This window comes from Tigriopus californicus, chromosome 8 (genome assembly GCF_007210705.1).
Source record: "Tigriopus californicus strain San Diego chromosome 8, Tcal_SD_v2.1, whole genome shotgun sequence".
In the NCBI taxonomy this organism is placed as follows: domain Eukaryota; kingdom Metazoa; phylum Arthropoda; class Copepoda; order Harpacticoida; family Harpacticidae; genus Tigriopus; species Tigriopus californicus.
The window spans coordinates 7,431,605-7,454,010 of NC_081447.1; the positions used below are offsets into that span (position 1 = coordinate 7,431,605).

General features: G+C 38.5%; 1 protein-coding gene across 1 annotated transcript; it reads right to left on the reverse strand.

Moving 5' to 3' along the window:
• Positions 1-3,913: 3,913 nt before the first annotated feature.
• LOC131884830 (uncharacterized) lies at positions 3,914-20,071 on the reverse strand. Its single transcript, XM_059232714.1, has 3 exons — positions 18,650-20,071; positions 17,688-17,934; positions 3,914-4,201 (listed from the first exon to the last, which is right to left on the reverse strand). The coding sequence occupies exons 1-3, from the start codon at positions 19,087-19,089 to the stop codon at positions 3,914-3,916; spliced, it is 975 nt and encodes a 324-aa protein (XP_059088697.1). The 5' UTR covers positions 19,090-20,071.
• Positions 20,072-22,406: the final 2,335 nt, after the last annotated feature.

The window sequence follows — 22,406 nt, forward strand, 5'->3', positions numbered from 1 at the left end:
CCGTCGCGAATGAATTTCTCAATGGAGTCAGCGCACAACAAGCGCCCACAATATCGAGCCATTGGGCGGCCGTCAGACCTCGGCAGGATCACGTCTGATTGGGCTAGCACCTACAAACAAACAACAGAGAGACCGAATTGTTAGTGGGAAGCTTTTTTGGGGGAGGGGGGTATAGAGCTTGAAAAGTGTTGGGGCTGAAAATTGGGTCTCAATCGTCCAGGTTTTACCAGTTAGATCAAAACGAAACACAACCGCGTAACAAGAATCAAGGCCTAACGTGTGGTATGTTGAGCAAAATGCTTTTTAAAACAGAAAGCAATGATTATTTGAGGGGTCGGCTTCAGGCGTTTAATGTGATGATTAGACTATTTAGTCAAGCCCGACTCACTTAGGAGATGGTGATGAACACCACCAGAGGACATGTATTGTGAGGACCAATTAGGTCATGAATGATACACAAAGATCATTCAGATCATTATGGTGATTCTGTGCAATTAGTATATATTATTATATTATTATTATTATTATATTATATTATTATTATTATTATTATTATTATTATTATTATTATTATTATTATTATTATTATTATTATTATTATTATTATTATTATTATTATTATTATTATTATTATTATTATTATTATTATTATTATTATTATTATTATTATATTATTATTATTATTATTATTATTATTATTATTATTATTATTATATTATTATTTATTATTATTATTATATTATTATTATTATTATTATTATTATTATTATTATTATTATTATTATTATTATTATTTATTATATATTATTATTATATTAATATTATTATTATTATATTATATTATTTATTATTATTATTATTATTATTTATTATTATTATTATTATTATATATATTATTATTATATTATTATTATTATTATTATTATTATTATTATTATTATTATTATATATTATTATTATTATTATTATTATTATTATTATTATTATTTATTATTATTATTATTATATTATTATTATTATATTATTATTTATTATTATTATTATTATTATTATTATTATTATTATTATTATTATTATTATATTATTATTATTATTATTATTATTATATTATTATTATTATTATTATTATTATTATTATTATTATATTATTATTATTATTATTATTATTATTATTATTATTAATTATTATTATTATTATTATTATTATTATTATTATTATTATTATTATTATTATTATTATTATTATTATTATTATTATTATTTATTATTATTATTATTATTATTATTATATATATTATTATTATTATTATTATTATTTATTATTTATTATTATTATTATTATTATTATATTATTATATATTATTATTATATTATTATTATTATTATTATTATTATTATTATATTATTTATTATATTATTTATTATTATTATTATTATTATTATTATTATTATTATTATTATTATTATTATTATTATTATTATATTATTATTATTATTATTATATTATTATTATATTAATTATTATTATTATTATTTTATTATTATTATTAATTATTATTATTATTATTATTATTATTATTATTTATTATTATTATTATTATTATTATTATATATTATATTATTATTATTTATTATATTATATTATTATTATTATTATTATTATTATTATTATTATTATTATTATTATTATTATTATTATTATTATATATTATTATATTATTATTATTATATTATTATTATTATTATATTATATTATTATATTATTATTATTATTATTATTATTATATTATTATTATTATTATTATTATTATTATTACATTTCTTAAATTAATCTAAAAAAACAAAGATAGAAAGAATAAGAAGAGAGTTCATTTCGATTTTGAAAGCACCTCATACATTTGTAGCGTTTGAGCCTTCGTCCGAACAAATATACATTGCTCACTAACCCATGTATTTCTTTACTTCTACATCGATTTTATGCTCTTTGTGTCCGGAATCGGTCATTAAGTTGAGTCTCAGAAAGGTTCTATATGTGTAAAGGTACGTACATAGCACAGGAGTGGCCCTTTCTTGCAGTATCCACCCCATCATGGTAAATTGGAGCATTAGTTTTTGCCAAGGTCCAAGAAATGTCGAACATAAGGATGATCAAAGTTGATAACATTCTTTTTCTGTCTGACTCTCTAGCTTTTTCGAGTCAGAAATCAGAAATCAATACAAAAAGATACGTTTCAAACTTCTGCCTGATCTTCTTTAAAAAATTTACTCAACTTGTCTTTCGAACGACATAAAAAACGAATCATAATAACATGAATACTTGATTAGCCCTTTTCGTTTGAACAAAATCTTTCGATTCGTCACTTCGATCAGAATTCAATTTTATGCATTCAATATACCGATGAGAGCAGGATTACTCAAAGTTGGACAATCAGTCTTCGTTTAAGTCATGATTACCTTTCTAACCAGAGTTGTTCCAATTTAATGTCACATGTTAAACAAGAAATTTGTCTTTCACCACGAACGGATACGTTTATGTTTAAATTCTCATTTGAGGTAGATCAATCTGAAGGAATTCCGACAAAGATTCATCCAGATTGTTTCACACGTTATAAAATAAAAGTACGTTTTCGCAGAATGCTGCAAGGCCCTTTACCCGATACGCAAGAACGAGCGATGACGAACGAAATGACCAAACAGTCCACTATTTGTCACAGTCCATTTGACATTGCCATGTTAACATAACACTTTTGGGATGATAAAATACAAGAGTAAAATTCAATATGATACTGGTGGCCTTTGGATTGGTTTGCAAAAGATACTATTACCTCACAAATTGGTTGGATGCATTGGGCCAAGATTTTATCTCTCAAACGGTACAAGAAACAATTGCTGTTTACAAAATGCAGGGGCTGCATTTGAATTTTTGATTGGTTGAAAGAGTTACAAATCCAACTTGGGGTATCCTATGGCGGCCTGTCGCCATTCCTGGATTGTGGTAATATATTGCGGCAATATATTATGCGAGAAATTGTCTTGTATCAAGATTTCTGAACGAGCAAAAAGTCAAAATCCCAAACCAACTAGGGACACCCACTGGCCCAACGAGCGACGCCATCTGATACCCAAAGAAAACTTCCTTCCAAAACATGCTGCTGAGAGCATTTCTGAAGCGTTCAATCTGGTGGCTCTCAAAACTTTTTGTACGATGGATGGGGGGACTCGGGGTCATTGTCGATCTGACAAAGGGATCTTCCACTACCGCAAATACTAAAACTATTCTCGAACTTGATCTTGGAGCTAACTGAAACTCAACTATGAGGACGATGATCAAAGTCCGTCTCCGAGACATTGCTTGGCTTTGTCTTTTGTCATATATTTTGAATCATCTTCTTAATCTTTGACCCACCCTTGATGTACAGCGTGCTTCAAATTTCCCGTTTGCTTCAACTTTGGCCCTAAGCGCTTTCAAATCGAAAAGCTCCTCGAACCACGAATGCTCGTCGTCCCGAATTAATTGCAAAGATTCATTGGTCCTGGGACCCATTGGCGGTCTTTGAACGTTGGCATTGCATTCAGTGTTCCCTCGCATGAAGTGAAAACTCGAAAGTATTGACCTGCCAATCCTCGATTGATTTTCTAAACAATCCGTTTTATCAATTTGTTATATAGCTTAACTTGAAACAGAAAACTTTGAACCAAAATCTAGATTCCTTACGGGTCTCCAACCGGTTGAATTTACAATTAGCCTCCCTAGATAACTTTTGGTGGCATGACCATCAAATTGACCAAAGTGTGTACTCTCAATTTTCAAGACAGTTGATTGGCCAATCATATGTTAAAGATGTGACTTTTTAGTCAAGAGTTCCGTTTCTTCTAACCCCTGTTTCTATAAGTTGTATGAAATGCATAATTCTTAGAAGGGCAACTTACAGAGAAATAGCAACAGTTTTGAGACACTTGATTCGTCCTGGATGGAAGCTTTCATCAACGGTGAGAAGCCCAAATTATTGACGGGATCCACTTGAATGGTGCGGACTTTGTTCAGGAGGAACGAAACCACTTCAACGTGACCAGCTTGGGCGGCAAAATGCAGGGGCGTATTGCCCTCTGAGTCAGGAGTGTTGTATTCAATATTTGGGATATCCTCGAGAAGCTCAAGCATCTCAATCATTCCATTTCCACAGAGATGAGACACTGGAGTCTGAAATGCATCAAGGACCAACTTGAGAGGATACCCGAATTACCAACAAACCAGCAACCACCCAGGATCTAGGCTAGTGGGAGTGGTACTGTTCAAGAGGCATTGCGACGTAATCTTCAAGTTGGGAGCAATTTCAGAGCGTCTCAAGGGATGCCTCGGAGTACCACGTCCTTGATTTAATAATCAGAGACTTAGGCTGAACAAATGACGAGCGAGACAAATCATTGTTGAACTCGATTATTTGATCCAAGGCGTGATTACTATTCAGACCCCTCCCGCTCATCGCGTAAAAAGTACCCCAAAGCAGATGAGGAATTCATTAGATATCCAGAACAAATTTGAAAAAAAAATCAGACACTGAGTGATCAGATCGGGGAAAATTAGGCCCTCGCTCGTGATGTAGTGTAAATCCAAACCATTCCGATTTCCTGTATTTTGACATCATGATTGCTCAAACTGTATGTGGACGGTTTTGGCTGTTCTGGATGGACTTAGCAAGGACAGTACAAAGACAGGTCCCATTTCCTAGACCCACAAATGTACGTAATCGGTCCAGTTACTAATGGCAGTGAGCACTATCGCATAGACCACCGCAACGATTTGCCACGGTTCAATTCCTTCTGCAAAGATTAAGAATCTGTTTCACCAGTTTGGGCGGTTCTCTCCTATTCTATACAAAGCTCGTGATGCACTTTTGTAGTACATTTTTGGGACGCTTTTGAGCGCGACCGTGGTGTGCTAGTTCGAACTTATTATCTCGTGGTTGGCCAACCCTCTTTGGCAATCGTTTATCTCTTTTCCAAGATGATACCATTTCTGTCGTATCGGGGATTCTGCTATAGATGATTATCTAGCCTCAAAGTGAAGCAAAATGATGGGCTCAGTTTAGAAACTTGAAGATTTTGGTTCATTTATGATTTAGGTCGGGTTTCCATCAGTCGAAAAGAGGACCTGTTAAGGTGTTGTGAATAAAGAATTTCCCGATCTCAAACAAACGAGTTTGTTCCAAAAGTATATTTTCCTTGGAAAACTGAGCTTTATAGCTTTTTGGTAACGTAGTGTTAAAGAATACTTCAATGCTTCGTTTTACTGAAACTGGCAAAGATTAATTTCACCCAAACAAAAAGGTCTGTTATGCCCATAAGATTTCAATGGCAAAATTCGTTGATTTTTTTCCTTGGAAAAATCAGAGGGTAATTATGTCCATCATCATGATTCTTGAACGTCAGAGCTGGATGAAATAAAACAATATAATAAACAGAGCTTGAAAATAGACACAGACAGACGTGCCCGTGTGTATTTCAAGACTTTGACGACATGTTTTTTACGTCAATCGTGTACGCTGTAGTTTAGGCCAGTTAGGCTACTTGCCAAGCAAGCCAGAGAGAGAGGGAGAGCTGAATATGAAGAAGATCTTCAAGCTCTCGATTTACCTAAACGGAAAAGAAAACCCACTACAGGTGTATTTCGTCATTGCAACACACGGAAAAATGAAACACACTAGAGGAAAAATTCCTACTATGCTGAAAGCACAGCTTGCTTATTCACCAAAATTTGCAATAGATTGAAAGCAGTTGGCTAAGACAGAATGAAAAGGTGACGCACATTTGCAAATTCTTAAGTACGAAGCTAACCAAGACAGCCAATAACCAATGATACTGGCAATGAAGACGCAACACACATCTAGGATGTTTTCCCATCCCTTAATTCCATCTGCAGCTGACCAGTTTTTCCCCAACTTGAGTTTGGTCACTCCATCATTTAAGAGTGTTGGTAGAGTCTTAGCCTAGCCAAGAACGTTAGAGTAATGAAATAACCACTTTTTGCACCCACACAGGGAGGTGGCTGGGAGATAAAAGAGGGGTCCATCCCTTCGGCCTTTCACACTAAAAAGGAAGTTAACATTTGAAGTGTTGTAGTTTTGAACTATGCAGATTGGTCCAACAGCAAGGTTTGTTTGGGAGTGGTTGAACCAAGTACAACTAAATAACCTGTACTGTACAAGGTGCTTCAAAATTGTTGAACTCCATCCTTCGGAAGTAGGGCTACTAAAGCTCTTCTTCTAGTAGCTTTGGAAGATTCAGGGAGAAATAACTTTTAACTTTTTCCCAAGGTCAGCATTTATTACAGCTGCCAAGAACCTGAAGATATTGCGTATTCCACTAGTGAAAACCCAGGGATGAAAACGTGCAAATGAGAGTTAAATGAAAGAAGAAAGCTTTCAAGACCCATAGATTCCAAACCCAAAGATGTATTGTGATCCTCACCTTCATTCCTTGTAAAGCTAGTGTTTTCTTCTTTAAAAGAAACCTAAAAGCCTCTTAAATAATTACCCAATGGCATACTTTTTTGTGTCGGGTTGAATTTGAGAGTTTCGCGTCGTAGATGACTTAATAATTGAAGGTTAAGAGTTTTAACAAATCATTACTATTTAAGCAATAAGTTTTTCGCGAATTTTGGACATCTACTTGGTCAAAAAAGTAAGGAAGAAGGTATTGGCGAAGATGCTTTACACATTTGGGAAAATACAGTGGGTTGAGAGGTCTTTGTAAAATTCCTTGCGACTGCTAGCTAGGTGGTTGTCAGCGACTAATATTTCGTGTTGTAGCATGTTAGCTCATTTTCCTTATTTCAAATTGTTATATGGCGTAAGCAATAACATAATTGTTCCGATTTACATGTGGTTACTCTTTGGGTTGAGGAAACGTTGTGTGACGTCTAGAGAAATAAACAGTGAGTCGATCTAAGATTTCTGAACCTTTTCTGAATTTGATTTCTGATTTCTGAATAGATATCTAGACACTGGAGGTTGGGCGACCGACCACTCGGTTGGCAAACCGGTTTGTGATCAATTCCCAGGAGACCATCCATTGTACTGTTATACCAGCCGAGTGATCGGTCGTCTAACATCCAGCGTCTAGAAATCTATGCCCTGACGTGATCTGAACACGCAACCTTCGTTCAAATTTGAGCGGAATATTCGTCAGACATCTCGTCCTCTCAAAAATGAGACGGAATAATTGGAATCAAGTTTGGAACAAAGGGTGTTGGCATCGAGTCGAAAATGGATGAAAATCCTCAGTCCTATACATCCTGGTTAGAACTGGACAACAAATTAACAAACTGATCTTATCTCTTTATGGTGTAATCCAGGGCTTTCAAACTTATCTGGTGTGAAGCTAATGCTTATATGTACATTTGTACCTAAAAATTATGGTAAAGAGAAACGATAACTATTGCAATTGAAATAATTCATGCCCTTGTTCTCAGATTCCATAATCTATTGATTTGTCTTCATGAAAATGACGCTATGTTTTAAGTTTGTTACGGCAAAAACGACGCCCAAAAACGAATTTTAAACCAATTCAAATATTAATCAGAAGACAGTTTCTATATTTTCGATGTTGCTAACCTTTTAAGGACTTTTGAGTTGATTTCAAACGATTATTCAAAAATGTGTTTTGCTACTTTTTGCATCTCTGTTAATGATAGATCGTTCTACAATGGCCTTCTACCAAAGTCGGCCAAATCCAGCAACCGGTACAGATAATTTAGTTGCGCTTGGTCGAACCAACTCAGATTAGCTTGCACTTTCTTCAAACGAAATATATTTTAGTGTTTAGTGTTAGTAAATGTTAAAGTATTCTAGTTAATATCAGAGAGCCTATTGGCGAGCGCAATCTGCCGTGTTTACCTTTTCCTATTCGCAACTGACCATGGGACACGTCATCCAAAAGGCTTGGAGTATATCGAGAAGCGTTTTTATAATGGGCGTTATGTATAGGACCTATTTGGAAATTTAACGTTCTTCGTCTTGTTCAATGAGACTCTCCAAAGTGGAGCAAAAAGTAGCTGACTTTTCCATTTTATCTCATGTAGTTTTAGCTCCCCTAAATTAGGTACTCTAGCCAGACACCCACGTCAAGGTACTACATACTCTGCTTGGTATACCCCTTTGCTGCTTATTTTGAGAAAACCATTTTATCATTTGATTTCCTTCCATATTCAGTTTTCACTGTAATTTCGGCATCAACTGAGAACTCACAAAAGTTGTAATCTTTTGTGTAATCTATTTCTTTATGAATTTATTATTGTCCACTAACAAACTGAAGTCGGTTCTGTACCTACGACCCTTAGTCTTAAAAAGTTCGTGAGAAATTCTGCTAATTGTTTCCACAACAATAGTCCAAGTCCTCTATCTTATCCTACAGAATGCATTCGAATTTAGATAAAATATGAGACAGAAAATTTATAGCAATATTCCGTAATAGATTTTAATTCACTTGATTAACTCTTTTTGTCTCACTCCCAAACCAAGTTTTCTTTTTGCAAGCGTAACACCACCCACCGATCCTGCTTCAGCTCAGTCTTACAAAGATGTGTTTGAGTTTTTCTCAATGACAAAAACTTCATCTTGAAGTTCTTTTTTTATCAAAGACATGACGATCTTTGGTGTCTTTGATGATTGAATATGCAATATCATGAAATTGAAGCGCTTGATCTCGTTCATTTACTGGATTATCTCCTTAGAGATTTTTTCCTAGACTTGTACAAGGCCCAGTAAATATATGTATGACGTGGTATATACAATTCTGGTAGGTCTGGTAGTTCTGGTAGTAATTCTGCAGTGTATTAGATTATCGACCAACCCTTGACCTATTTTTCTACCTGGCTGTTCTGTATTTGCTGAAACAAATTGTGATTGCTTATTTTTGCATACGGTACAAATTCCTTTTGAAATGTATTGTTATCCTTTTCCACCTCTAGAACGATTTTGCTCATGCAGCAGGACATTTGTAGATAAATTTCTTTCTACGCCGTAAAAAGATTGGTCATATTTTTTAATGAAAAACCTGGGCATTTAAGTAATTGTTTTTCTGCGAGAAGTTTCTTATAACAAATGTCTTACGGGGTAATATCTTAATTCCCTACATTGAATGTAAAGGAAGCATACGATCCACAAAGGTCACTTTTTGGATTTTGATTTTGTCTTCCGTTACACCAATTTACCAATCTATTCGTTTTTCCAAACATTTACGAGGTGGTAATACAAAATAGTCATAGTATTCATTGTTATAAACAACTATCCAATGTGTTCCAGGATCAGTGAACTTAATTAAGCTTGAGATAAAGCAACCCTCTTTTGGTAGCTTTTCATCAACCATATCTCATTCGTTACAACCTGTTTCATTTTGAAAAATCTTATAATAGCATGATTGGACAAACTTTGGATTAATTTCCCCTAAAAAACACCTTTGGCAGACTGTTTAATCAAAATTGAATTATCACAACCCCTAAAATCATTTGAGACTAATTTGACATGAACGTTTTTCAAGCAGTAATTAAGATTACTGCCCTATTCCTTCTTCTTTTTCATTTTCATCGACGACGTCTTCCCTTTGGCTTCCCAGTGGTGCTCACATCAACGTTACGGGTTCACCGTGCATTTACATACTTGTGAAGTAATAGAGAAAGCAGCTCTTGGCTTTCTTATTACACACACCAACTTCCGAGCTCCTACTCTGCATATACAGTTTAGTACATAGAGCAAGGTTGGAACATGGAACACACACACACACTCACTCACTAACTCACTCATTCGGCTTCAGCCAGAAACACTTCTCCTCGCATTGCACACACATCCCTTCGACTTCAAGGTTTCGTACGCTGGAAAGCGCCACAGGATAGGAAAATCTTAGCCGAGTTTCTCACTCCCTCGAGTGAATGCTTTTATAAATCGATTACAGAGTATAATTTGATGAAGAATTTTCATCCAAGGCTTCGATGAACGAAGGTCTCTTCTAACAGAGCCAAATGAAACTTGTTCCCAAGAACTTGGTCTCTTTCATAATCAGTTTCTCCAAAAACTACGTACACAGTACAGAATTGTAGCGGGCTTCAAGTCCCGGTATGCCCGATAAAACTCATTGCTTAATCCATGCATGGATTTTAGTCGGAGATTTAAGCTTTGAAGTGAAAACTTAAATGGCTAAAGAGTCTCGGGTGAAGCTGGAACTTCTCCCTGAGCGAGATTTGCCATCAGCTACAAAGTGCGCCTGCCAATCTTTACACTGAAAGTTCCACTTCCTCGAGGTTTAATATTATTCATGGCCCATGATGAGAACTTTGGCTGATGTAAAACCGTAAATAAGTAATTATCGTTCCCTTGATCACTTCAATTTCATTCAAAACTTGTGGCGAAAATCTTGTTTCGAAGTCCTGTTAACAACACATACTGGCGAGTATTATTGAAAATATGCACACAATAGGAACTCTAATGAAGAGGCTGAAATGAAATTCGTCAAATCATATTGGGTTTCTCTATACACAGTGTATACTTGAAGGGATTCGTTTCGACGAAACGGAACTTTTTTATTTTCGTCTTTATCAAATCAATAGTGGACTGGTACAATGGGATTAGGTTTGATTGGATCAGGTATTACATATCCCACCATGCATGCTAGCTTGTTCGTTTTTGGAGAGCGAGTGAGTGAGCAAGATAGACTTTTCTGTAGTCATCAAAAGATCCATCCATCTACTACGAACTGTACTATCGAAGTCAAAGGAGGCGTCTATGCTCACGTAAAATCCGTGTCGTTTCGAATGACAGGTAGCTACTCCACAGTACTGTTCTTATAGCTCCAAATCTTGGCGTGATCAGCGTCAAACTGCTTGAAAGATCGCCATTGCCCTCGAGCGAAGAGACACATGAAAGAACTCGGCTTTTCAAGAGACTTTAATGTATTACATTTACTGTATCTATATGGACGTCCCAAAGGGCACATAGACAAGCTCAAGGCAAAAAAGACGAAGCTCATGGGTGGGAACTTGGTTCGATTTAGGAGCGCACTTTTATGCAACTCAGTTAGATTCGTTGCTCCAGCTTCTCAAAACCTTTGTGGACCTTACTGCCGAACCAACCGAAATATGCTTGAATCCCCGGAGCCAGACAAACCAACCTACAAAATGTCTCTGCACCAAATGAGACCTGACTCTCTGACACTAGGGAATCACTTTTTTGTGTTAGCTGAAGCGTACCACGAACCGCGAGACATTGGATATTGCTTTTCCGAGACTTTACGACATCAATCAGGATCAAGACCGCGATTGAGAAAGCGAATAAAGCCCAGCTTTTTCATCTGAGGTCTGACATTTCCATTCAGGGTTGATTCAAAGAGGACCGATACAACTTCTGGAACTAATGTGCCTGCAGTAAAGAAGTACATGTGTTTGCAGACAATTGTCAAATTGCGAGGAGCCTTAACTTCTCCCTTACCTACCATTTGCTTACATATCCCCCTCTCTTTCCCCGCCCCCCCCCACATACACACAAAAAAACCTGTGAACAGGCCGAATTTGTAGTGGGGTTTTGTTAAAAAGTCGCTTACGATCACGACCTCATTCAGGCCCTGGGAACCAAGGGGATCAAGCGACCAGCAGAAAACTGGTCTGGGTGCTTTACTGACATTCACGTCAAGGAATTTCTTATCGTACGAAACACACACACACACACATATATACAGATACCGTGCAAGTTCCCAGATGTAAGACAGGCATAGTAGGGTTTGTGTAGGGTTCGTCCCTATGTAGAGGCTTTGGTATTTAACATTGGACAGTTTTGGTAGCACGGGTCATGGTTTGACAATCACATTGAAGGATGAGCTCATAACTCATCGCAAATGAGGCCAAGTGTAAGTATTTGGATGAACACGAAAAGAAGGCCCCAGTAAGTTTAGATAGCAAGCGACAGTTTTGCACTGAAGCGAAACGACGACGCCCAAACAGAAAGGCGAGAACGAGACTAACTTATGTACGTAGGTGGCTTTTCATAGTGTCTCTTGAACTTTCCTACACGGTAAAGAATAGAGCATATCATCCGTGGATCTAGGGGTCCTGAAAGGTGCTAAAAAGTTGAGGCCCCACATTACAGGCAGATTTCCCAAATTTATCGGCTTCAACAAAGCAGCAAGGGCACGTGAAATTGTTTGAAACCATTACTTTATCAAGTACTTTGATCGCACTCAATAAAACTCCTTTGAAATAGGTGAAGGCTTAGCAATACACCAATTATATGCTCTCTCATTTATACAAGGAATAAATCAGCACAAGCATGAAAACAAGTAATGGACAGTTTAAAAAAAAGTTCTTGAATATAGGAAGAAAACGTTTTGCGATTCATTTTCTTCGCTCGCGTGTTCGGAGTTGAATGTAAAATGTTTGATTATTGAGGTAAATGAGAATTAAACATGGAAACTTGTTTGCCCCTCTGATGGATATCTGCTTGCAACTTTTCTGGCCGAAGCATTTATGGATATTGATTCCGTGAAATCCAATAAGTCCCGATGCCACTACTAGTACACAATCAACGGCAAAGTCCTTGAGGCTTGGCATTACCAGAATATTGAAAGCCATATAGAGCGAATCTCACATTATGACTGTACAAATCCGGTTGGAAAAGGCTTTACCACCCTTGAGTCGATCGTGTCAGGTCTATGTATAGCTGTACAGTGGTGGAGAAAAGGAGGTGAAACTCATTTGTTTGCAAGAGCTTGATCCTAGATAATCCTTGGATTACAGACTTGTGAAGAGATGAAGTGCCTCCTCCCTAACTGGGAAGTAAGGGTTTTGTTTCCGCACTATCAAAGCTTCAATTTCAGAGTGAAACCTTGGGGTAAGATTTGGGACTGGTATTGTCATTTTGGAAACACACGAGTCGTCGACAACCGAACAGGTGCTTTGAATTCCCTCTCTTGTGTGTTTGGTATTTTATAGAATCATTGCGTTTTATTGAGACTTTTTGCCACGAGCTCTTTGTTGCTTTGTTGCTATTGATCTAAGAGCTTCATACAAACATCCCTTTATTCCCTCTGGCACGGCACATAACTAGCCCAACTTCTTTTGTTTACCCACTTGACACATTAATTCCCAATGTGAGGAAAACAATAGATGGATCGGGGACCTCTGGAACCTTCAAAGTAAAAGGTTGTCAGTGAATTCCCAAGGATGCATGGGTCCAAACCAACCAATTGGTCCCTCAGGAGCAGAAGCTTTCATTCCCACTCATTTCAGAATTAGTTTGTGAATTAATTCGTAATTCATGAAAGCAGTTTTGGAACCTCTTGTCTCTAATCACTTACTGCTTCCTCTTTCTTTCACAAGGTCTTCAGAGGTCCTGGATACCTTCGCCCAATTGTTCCATCATACGAAGCGAGCATTTTTTCAGGGAGGTCTTCCGGACCCAAAAGTTCCCAGTTTCTTCCCAGGAAGGGAAAAATGGTATACGAGTGTGTGTGTGTGTACTAAGTACATAGGTACACGTATACTCGCACAACAAACACTCAAATAAAGGCAGTAAATCCATATTACACTACTTTTATTTCCTTCCATGAGTCCCAATTGCTCGAAACCGAGACTCGCAGACCCTCAAACGAGATGAAACAAGGCTGATCAGGAAGAATGGAGTAATAATGAGGAACTAAGGCTCGGCGGGAGAGAAGTGAAAAGCAATTGTGTGGAAAGAAAGGAGTTGGGGCGAAGTTCCACGCTTCAAAATGAAAATGACCAAAGCTGAAAAGGAAGCGTGAAAATGTGGAACGTGTGTTTGAGGTCCTTTCACTTATCAGATGCACCGAAAGCAATTCATTGTTCAATCTCAACACATGGTGATGTTTTCATCTCCGGTACAAAGACCAATATGCATGATGTCGAAGCACGAGAGGCTAAAAACCTTTTCCCCTTCAGTCACGATAGAACGTATACGCGTACTTGTAACAAATTCTCCCAAAAAGGGAAAATTTACACGTGAGGAGTAAGTTAAAAGTAATTGAAATTAACTTGTCCTAAAAAAGTGTTGTTAAGGATAAGTAACAACCATGAAAACTGCCGCGATTGATAAACAAATCACAGCCTTTCCAGCATTGGAAAACCAATAGGAATGACACAATCTTTTGTAAACAAGCCTAGTTCTTGAAAGCCATGTCGATTTATTTTGACGAAACACATGCCATTTTCATCTTGCCTCAAGACCAAAAATTATGTGCGAGAAAGGATATTGTTTCCTTCCACATTCACTAGCCTAGGAGGTAAAGTGGAGCTTTGCAGACTAATCTCAACATTCCGAGAGGGGATCGGGGTCTCCGGGCAATTGAGTTGTTGGGGATACGCACTCGTATTTTAACCGTGACCAAGTGGATCGTCGAAGTTCCTCTTAAAATTGAAAGGGTCGATCCCTCATTTTATCCGAATTAACAGTCAAGTTCAAAGCAGCAATAAGATCAAAGATTGCTCTAACAATGGTCCAAGGTTCCAATGAAAAGAGTGCTTATGAATAGGGCGGATTGCTGATATTTTATCACGAGAACCCCTAACCCTTAACGAGATTGTACTCTTGGTATGAGACCTTCATATCTCCTTGCCATTTGGTCCATCGAGACGATGTGATTGGAGTATGGTGAATGACTTGAGGAGCCCTTGATCAATATCATTGGGCACTTGCAGAGCCTATCTATCGTGGCAAGTCATTTGATTGGCTTATATTGGCTAAGAAACTCGGGGATGTGTTTTCATTCTTTCTAACATGGTTGCACCAATTACACTTACAAAGACAACAAGAACTCTTATTTGGTTCTATTCTGGTGAATGCATAGCACATGCAACATGTATGGTTCGATGGCCCACATTACTAATAGATGTAGTTTGAATGGTAGGGATTGGCCAGGCAGATCCGAATCACCTGACAAATCCACTTGTCGGTTTTGTCATTCACGTTCCCTAACCGCATAGCCTGGGTCGTAGACAATTGCAATTTGACTGGAGGCTTATTCATTCGTGGTAGGTTATCCTGATCAATTTTTAACTCATATAGGTAGAAACCTGGCAAGAACGTTGTTTTTGGTCTTACCATGGGTCCGTTTTCACCCAACATATTTTTTCTACTGACCAGTTCCAAATATCATGGCCCGATTTCTATCCATCTGACCGCTTATAATACAAGATGGTTGACTTGGGAAATTCAAGATCATGAATTAGTTGGCTCTTTTTCGCTCTCTAGATGCTAAGATAGCCTGGGCTCACTTTTGACGTGTGCGTGATTGTTCTTGGCAACCACTAGCAGACAAAATATTTTGAAAATCTATTTCATCTCACTTCACTCGCCATTTGTATTCACACAATTCTAATCTTATCGTCCGTTCATGTTGTATCACCCGTTCAGCTCAAAATAAACTTCGACAGGTGGAAATTCAGTTAGAAAGAAAAGCGAGTTTGACTCTGTTACGCTTCTGAAATAAAGGAAAGGGGAAAAGAAATCAAATTTGTCGCCCTGATTTTGGGCTTTATTGTCGTATCCTTTTAAGGAAGAACAAAAACAACCATCGTGACCAACGTGAGCACATTGTCTATACTCTTGCTCATGTGATTCAAGTCAGCTGCTTCTTTTTCGTGGCAGTTTGAATCGATAAACGTTATTCTCCACCGATTAGTTGGCGGTGCTCATTTTTAAATTTGTGGCAAAATGTTAAAAGGTTTAGATAGAGACTTTAAGGGTTATTAATATCGTGTTAGGTTAGGTTGGGTTAGGTTAGGTAAGGTTAGATTAGGTTTGATTAGGTTTGATTAGGTCTGGTTCAGATTTAAAAAAAGTAGCACCGCCAACTAATCGGTGGAGAATAACGTTTACCGTTTGAATCACTTCACAGCCCCTATGGTGAGTGAATCTGTCTGACTTAGATACAATGACCAAGAACTGTTCATTTACTTGTTGGGAGATTGATGTCAATGACTTCAAAATTTTCCGTTCTACGTAATATTCAGGTACATTTTCCAGCGTTCAATGTGTGTTTGGGTTGAGAAATCAACAAAACTCAGGGAGCTTTCACCCATTTTGACATCGTTGCATAAATGCAGAACCTACCTAAACTTGATAGCTTCCTAAAGTTTAGCGCAACTATTATTGCAAACATGCAAAATGGTGTAGGTTTCTTTCGGCACAAAAAGGTAACACTCCACAAAAATGGTCCCTATCCAGCATTTTTGAGCTTGATAAACAAGCCAGGACTTGCAATAGTTTTTGAATCTTAAAATTAGACCAAAGTTAAACAAGTCAGTTGGAATTGTAATTTCACTTTTCATTTTATTATGGTATTCAGCCCTCAACATGCCAGCAGAATATGCTTTGATACTTATCCTTACATTACAAAACCAGAAACCAGCCCCAATGAACATTATGGACCACAACCATGGATCTGGGCACATGCCACTTTGCAGATTATGATGATTAAGATAGGCGACTATAATTCCACTGACATCGTTGTTGTCGAAGTGTGTATGCATATTCCCCTACCCATCAGACTGCCGTATATGCAGTAAGTAGGAAGGCACAGCACGTACTCAAGCATGCATGCAACAGAGCCATTACATGAAACAGTGACGATGAAACTAACGTTCCATGATCAGTGGCACGAGCAATGATGATCAAAGGGCTTTGGAACACAAGATTGATGTGTGACAGCTGGCCTTCACCACTAACACCATACCACCACCACTACCATCATCATAATCATCATCATGATCACCATGGGACGAAGGCGCTACAAAACCGGATGTGAAATACTAAGCATGTCCGCCATGAATTTAGACCTTTCAGACTTAAACTCTCCTCAGTCACATAAACGCAGTCTGGTATGAACGTTTGGAACTTGATTAAGGATAAATTGTTGTCAAAATGTACAAGTATGCAGAATAGTATGCCTCCAAAGAACTTATATATATCTTTGTATACAATACAAAGCAAAGACCTGAAGGAAGAATAGGACAAAGTCCATTAACTCATACGTACATAAAGCTCAACAAACTAGTGTATCTGATAAGGTCATGATAATGACATGTAGAAAGGTAAACGTTCTTGTTTTAAGTTTTATGATATGTTGCCGGACTTGATGTGTAATGGATTGAAATCGATAAGAAAGGGAAAGCATGTATAGCCAGCCTTGTGTGGCAAGGAGAAGCACTTTCATTTCCCTTTCCATCGCAAACAAATCTACCTTGGGAACAAGTCTTGTTCCACGTTGACAGATCGAAGAATCAGATTGAAACCCCTGATTTGGTAATGCGTTTCATGTTGCAAAGGACCGACCAATATCATTTATATTCCTCTTCGGCTCACATTCGTACTCCATACAGCTGATCTGTTAAATCTGACCCGACCTTGGAAAGAGCAATGATCTAGACACCATATGGGAAGGTTGTTAGAAGGGGTCCAATTGGGAAGCATTATACATCCATCCTCGGTGCCAAGAGGAATGGCTCGAACTTATAACCTTGTCAGACCAGATGCCAAGCGTCTTGTGTAAGGTGTCCCTGGACAATTCTTATCTTCCTTGGCACTCTAATAGGAGTAAAGCTCGTCTATCCTCGCGATATTTCAAAGGATGGATGATAGATGTGGTGCAGATACATAGTAGCTGGATACCGTGGATGATAGACTTACCCTGCCAGAGTTATCTGGATAGTTGAGCATCTCTTTAGTGAGCGTTTCACCGGCTCTGGCCATGTCCTCTAAGAGAAGAACCAGGTCCTCCACGTCACCATCAATGCATACCACGAGAAATCTGGCCTCCTCTTCGATTTCCTCGTCATCGAGGACGAAGCCATATTCTACGCCTGCTTCAATGCTCTCAAGGGGACCAATCACATTAGGAGTTGTTCTATCATTGGAAGAGGGACCAGGCACACTCCTGCCAAAAGAAGATCATCACACATTACATATGAATGCCATTTAGATTTCGGACGGTGATTGGGACATATCGGCAAAAGAATAAGTGGCTTCCGTCCTCCTCCCAGTCTAAATTTAGCCCTGGACGAGGCTTGAAAATTACCAAGAAGTGCGATTTTCATTTGTAACGGAGTTGGCCCAGTATCTTACTTCGGGATGACCCACTGGGCAGCAACTGAATGTTTTTGCCTTTATGGATTGTTTGAGCATTCATGGCGAGTAAGGGAAATGGGGCAAAAACAGACCCCAAAGCCTCGGACGGCCAATAGCGAACCGTAATAGCTTAATGATTTGAGGCTGGGCAATTTGAGATTTGACAGAGGCCAAGCGAATGTTGCCTTGATGATACTGCTAAAACTTCCAGATTTGTAAACAAGAGCGAGAGGGCCGAGGGGGAAATGAACCAAGGACAAATACCGTTCGAAACACGCGAACTTGTTTACGCAATTGTCAGATTTTTCAGCGCCTATCCTTCTAATATCCCGTTCACCTATAGTAATAAGGGGGCTGATGTCCTTTGAAACGTACTGACCTGGTGCTTTTTTGAAAGTTATCCTAATACAGATGGCATTTTTTATGGACTGTCAAATCATGGCCACAATTTAGCGTTTCAAATCCCATTACATAAACCTCTTTTCGACTGTCTCCGCGTAGATGTGAATGCTTGTCTCTCTTACCCTAATACAATGGCAGCTTTCATGGCCTCCCCGTTGTTCGCCTGACGACTTGAGTCTCTTTCCACGGCTTCCTCATTAACGTTCCCCGGTTCCTCCTTTTCATCCTCATCGTCTTCTTCACCTTCATCGTCCTCACTCTCTGCATCAAAATTTTCTGCTTCTGCTAATTGCACTCGAGCTAGGTTGTTATCGACCATGGTAGCTTGAATCAGATCATTTGGGTGATCATAATGGCTAAGAGCGGCAGCCATATGGCTCTCACTTAGATTTGGAGGGTGATGGGAGGAGGTGGTTATGCTGTGGTCCATTTTGGATGGAACTGTTTCACGCTTGGCTTGGAACGGACTACCAGTTTCGAAGGTTTCTAGGACTGCGCTACTACTCTTGGAGTCATCAGAGCTCGATATGGATCGACGGTTACTGTGGCTGAAGGGTGACATGAAGGGCGAGGAGAGAAGGTTGAAATAAAATCACCAGAGAAGGATCCACATCCTGAGCGTTGCAGTTCGACCCAATTGTCGAACCTGTCGAAAAGCTGGCAACACACGGTCAGAAGGTAAGTCAAGCAATTGGATTGGAGAGATGAGGCGGGCGATTGGAACTTCTCCCACGATGTATTGATTTCCCCTCGGAAATACCAAAAGACCAAAAGAGGGATCGAGCGGGCGGTTTCCCGTTTCAAAATGCCATTGATGGCATTTTTTTGTGCTTGAACTGCTTCAGATGGAATCAGCCAACGTCTCTTGGGTTCTCCAAAGCGTGGCACCAATGATGGGGAAGCCAACGACGACGCTAACTGAATATTCGATGGCTAGCGCTTTCAAGGTGAGTTTGGCAGTTCACGGGAAATGCAGTGTCAGGAACAGAAATCGGGTTCCCCAGAAATCACTTACGTAGAGCTTGGCTTGGAAGCAGCCTGCTAGCGAAATGAAGGCGTGTTCTGGCCAAGTGTCATTCAAACGAAAACGATGAACTTATTCTAGATAACAGCTGCACATCCTGTTTGCAGGGCACTACACTGAGCAACGCCGTCAAAAGTAATGAACCAGACATTCCCAGATTTTTTTGGCAATATCTGCAAATGGTTGGACCACCATTGACATTTTGCTTGTGATCTCAACCAGTCAGTGCTAGAATTACACCGTGGGAGGAAATTCCGTTTGAGCACGTCCCTCCACAATAGCATTAGCAGGACAATCACGTTCACAATCTAACCAATCTGGAATCTCAACCAGGACTGGCCTTTAGGCGAGATCATTGCGTTCGTCCTTCAGGTCCCAAAGAAGTTCTTCAGAAAAGGCCGTTCGTGTCAGACTCGGTCGGCGACGGTCGAAGCTGAGAGAGAAAATCCAGCGCCTTGCTTTTGCTGTGGGTTACTCCTATCCGGCACATATTTTCCTTAGCTCTCTTTCTTTCGTTCCCTCTCTCTCTCTCTCTCTCTTTCTCCTTCTGTCCCTTCTCCTAGCCGTCTCTCGCTCTCTCCCCACTCTGTCTCTTGTCCTCACACTCTCATTTCTTGTGCTCTTGTTCCCGGGCACAATTCTCTTAGACAGCAATGGAACAAATTTGTGTATGCAGTATTCATCTCAGACTCGTTGCGCGACTTGTCTAGCTCTTTGACTACGTAGTACGAAGTGACTCACTATAGCTAAGTGTACAATTTTACCCTTCTGGCATGTTAATGTACAATAGGCATGAACTGCCAAGTGTCGGAGGAAACTAGAAATTAGACGTCCTTTTCTATCATATTTTATTCAGCTCAGAGAAACTGGCTCCCTTTACCCTATGGGTTCGACAGGAGGAACAACTCGGCGTTCGCACTTATTCAACTTCTCAATGGAGTCAGCAGTCCTCATGAGCCTTTTCCTGGAGGAGAGCTCCATTTGATTTCCATCTTGAGAGACCAAACAGGAAGTTTGCCAAGTTGAGTTGTATCGATCTTCAGGGATTTGCAAGATAGGATGAGAAACCTCCTGCTCAACTTGGCTCCCGTCTTCTTACGGATGGATGAAAAGAAATAACAATTCAAATATCGGCGCTGCTTTTACCAGCACCATATCTGGATCCTGGCAAGATGTTTTGGCCTCGAGTTCAACCTTTGCATATCTGACGACTCCCACACAAGCTAAGCTAAACCCAAGCAGCCAAGCCGGATTTACTCGGATTCAAAACGTGGGCAAATATTGCAGGATCGTTTGGGTCAATTTTGCCTTTATTCATTTGCGTGAGATATGAAAATTTCTGGCCAAACATGATATATTCAATTTTTCGTCTGTGCATTGCTATCTAGTGTGATATGTGTGAGTTGAAGCAACTTCAATGTTCTAAGCTAGGGAATACAGGACAACATTCAAAATACTTTTGAGTAGGATCTGTGACAAAACGACCTCTGTGCGACTATTTAAGCGAATTATTGTTATTTCTTCTTTGCCTCGGCTTTTTGCTCTTGCACAAGTTGGTACTAATGAAGTGAACTTTTGTGCTCATTTTTGAAATAATGTTCATTGATTGAAAAAAATGACAATTCCCTTGCATGTCCCACTTTTTTTAAAAAATTCCATTTATTGTCCGATATCGTTTTCCAGCATTTGCTGGAAGCTCGTGGAACGATTGTTGAGGGATCGAAATGGAGGTCCATCTTGGAGCCTGGATTAATTGGAAATGATTAACACGGTTTCTTTCCTGGACAATCTTAAACAACCAACCTCTTGCAGTTAACGAGTTTGTGTCGCAGGCTATGGAAAATGGAAAGACCGTGCATGTTACATATCTTGATCTCTCAAAAACTTTTGACAAAGTCAGTCACGAAGTGTAGCTAAGGACCCTAATGTAGGGAGGAATGGGGGATGGTGGAGAGATGGATTATGCATTGGTTATTGGAACGAGCCCGAAGGGTTACCTTGGATGAAGCCTCCTTGGATTAGCAAAAAGTGACGTACATATGAGTATTTCTTTTTACGCCATTGGCTATTACTAATGGTGGAATTTGTAAAAGATCTAAGTTTCCTTTACGATGCGAACTTTTCCTTCTAGACCCAATGAATTAACAGGAAATGAGCTGTACCAGGCAGTTTGCTCGAAGTTTTTCTTTGTAGGGAGACTTCAATTTTCCGGTTAGCGTTGTGAAGTGGGAGGCTAGTCTCGATGGGTATATTTCCATTTCGAAATCGACATCTCAGTTGTTCGAAAAAATGGAAGAATTTACAATCTTGCGCAAATGCTCCCAGCATGTTGGTGTGGCCACCAGAGCGAATAACTTTCCGGATTTGGTCTTTTCCAATGACCCTGATCTAATCCATTATTATCATGTCCATGTGACAACTAGCAATCTGTCAGATCATCATGTTCTCGAGATGGAGTTGACCATTACTCAAAAGCCGGCGTACTCTAGAGCATGGAGTACGGCAGTTGTGAAGCTGAAAGCTCTCTGGAGCCTCGCTAATTAACATTACAATGGTATCAATGTGGTATTTCTCAATTAAATGTAATTGACACACTGATCTTTTCCATGCTGCCAGTCTCAAGTTGCCATATGCAACAAATTACATTGTAAGGTATAAGGGACTTGTTTCTTGAAAGACCCAGGAAGCTCACATGTGATAATGTTAATCTGAATAATCTGATGAGATATTATAGCAATCTAATATCATAAAAAAATGGGTTCAGAAAGGATTTAAAAATAACGAAATAGTAGTAACAATCTAAAATGCCATATCCATGAATCAGCTTGTCTTTGAGTAAAATTTAGCAGTGTCAT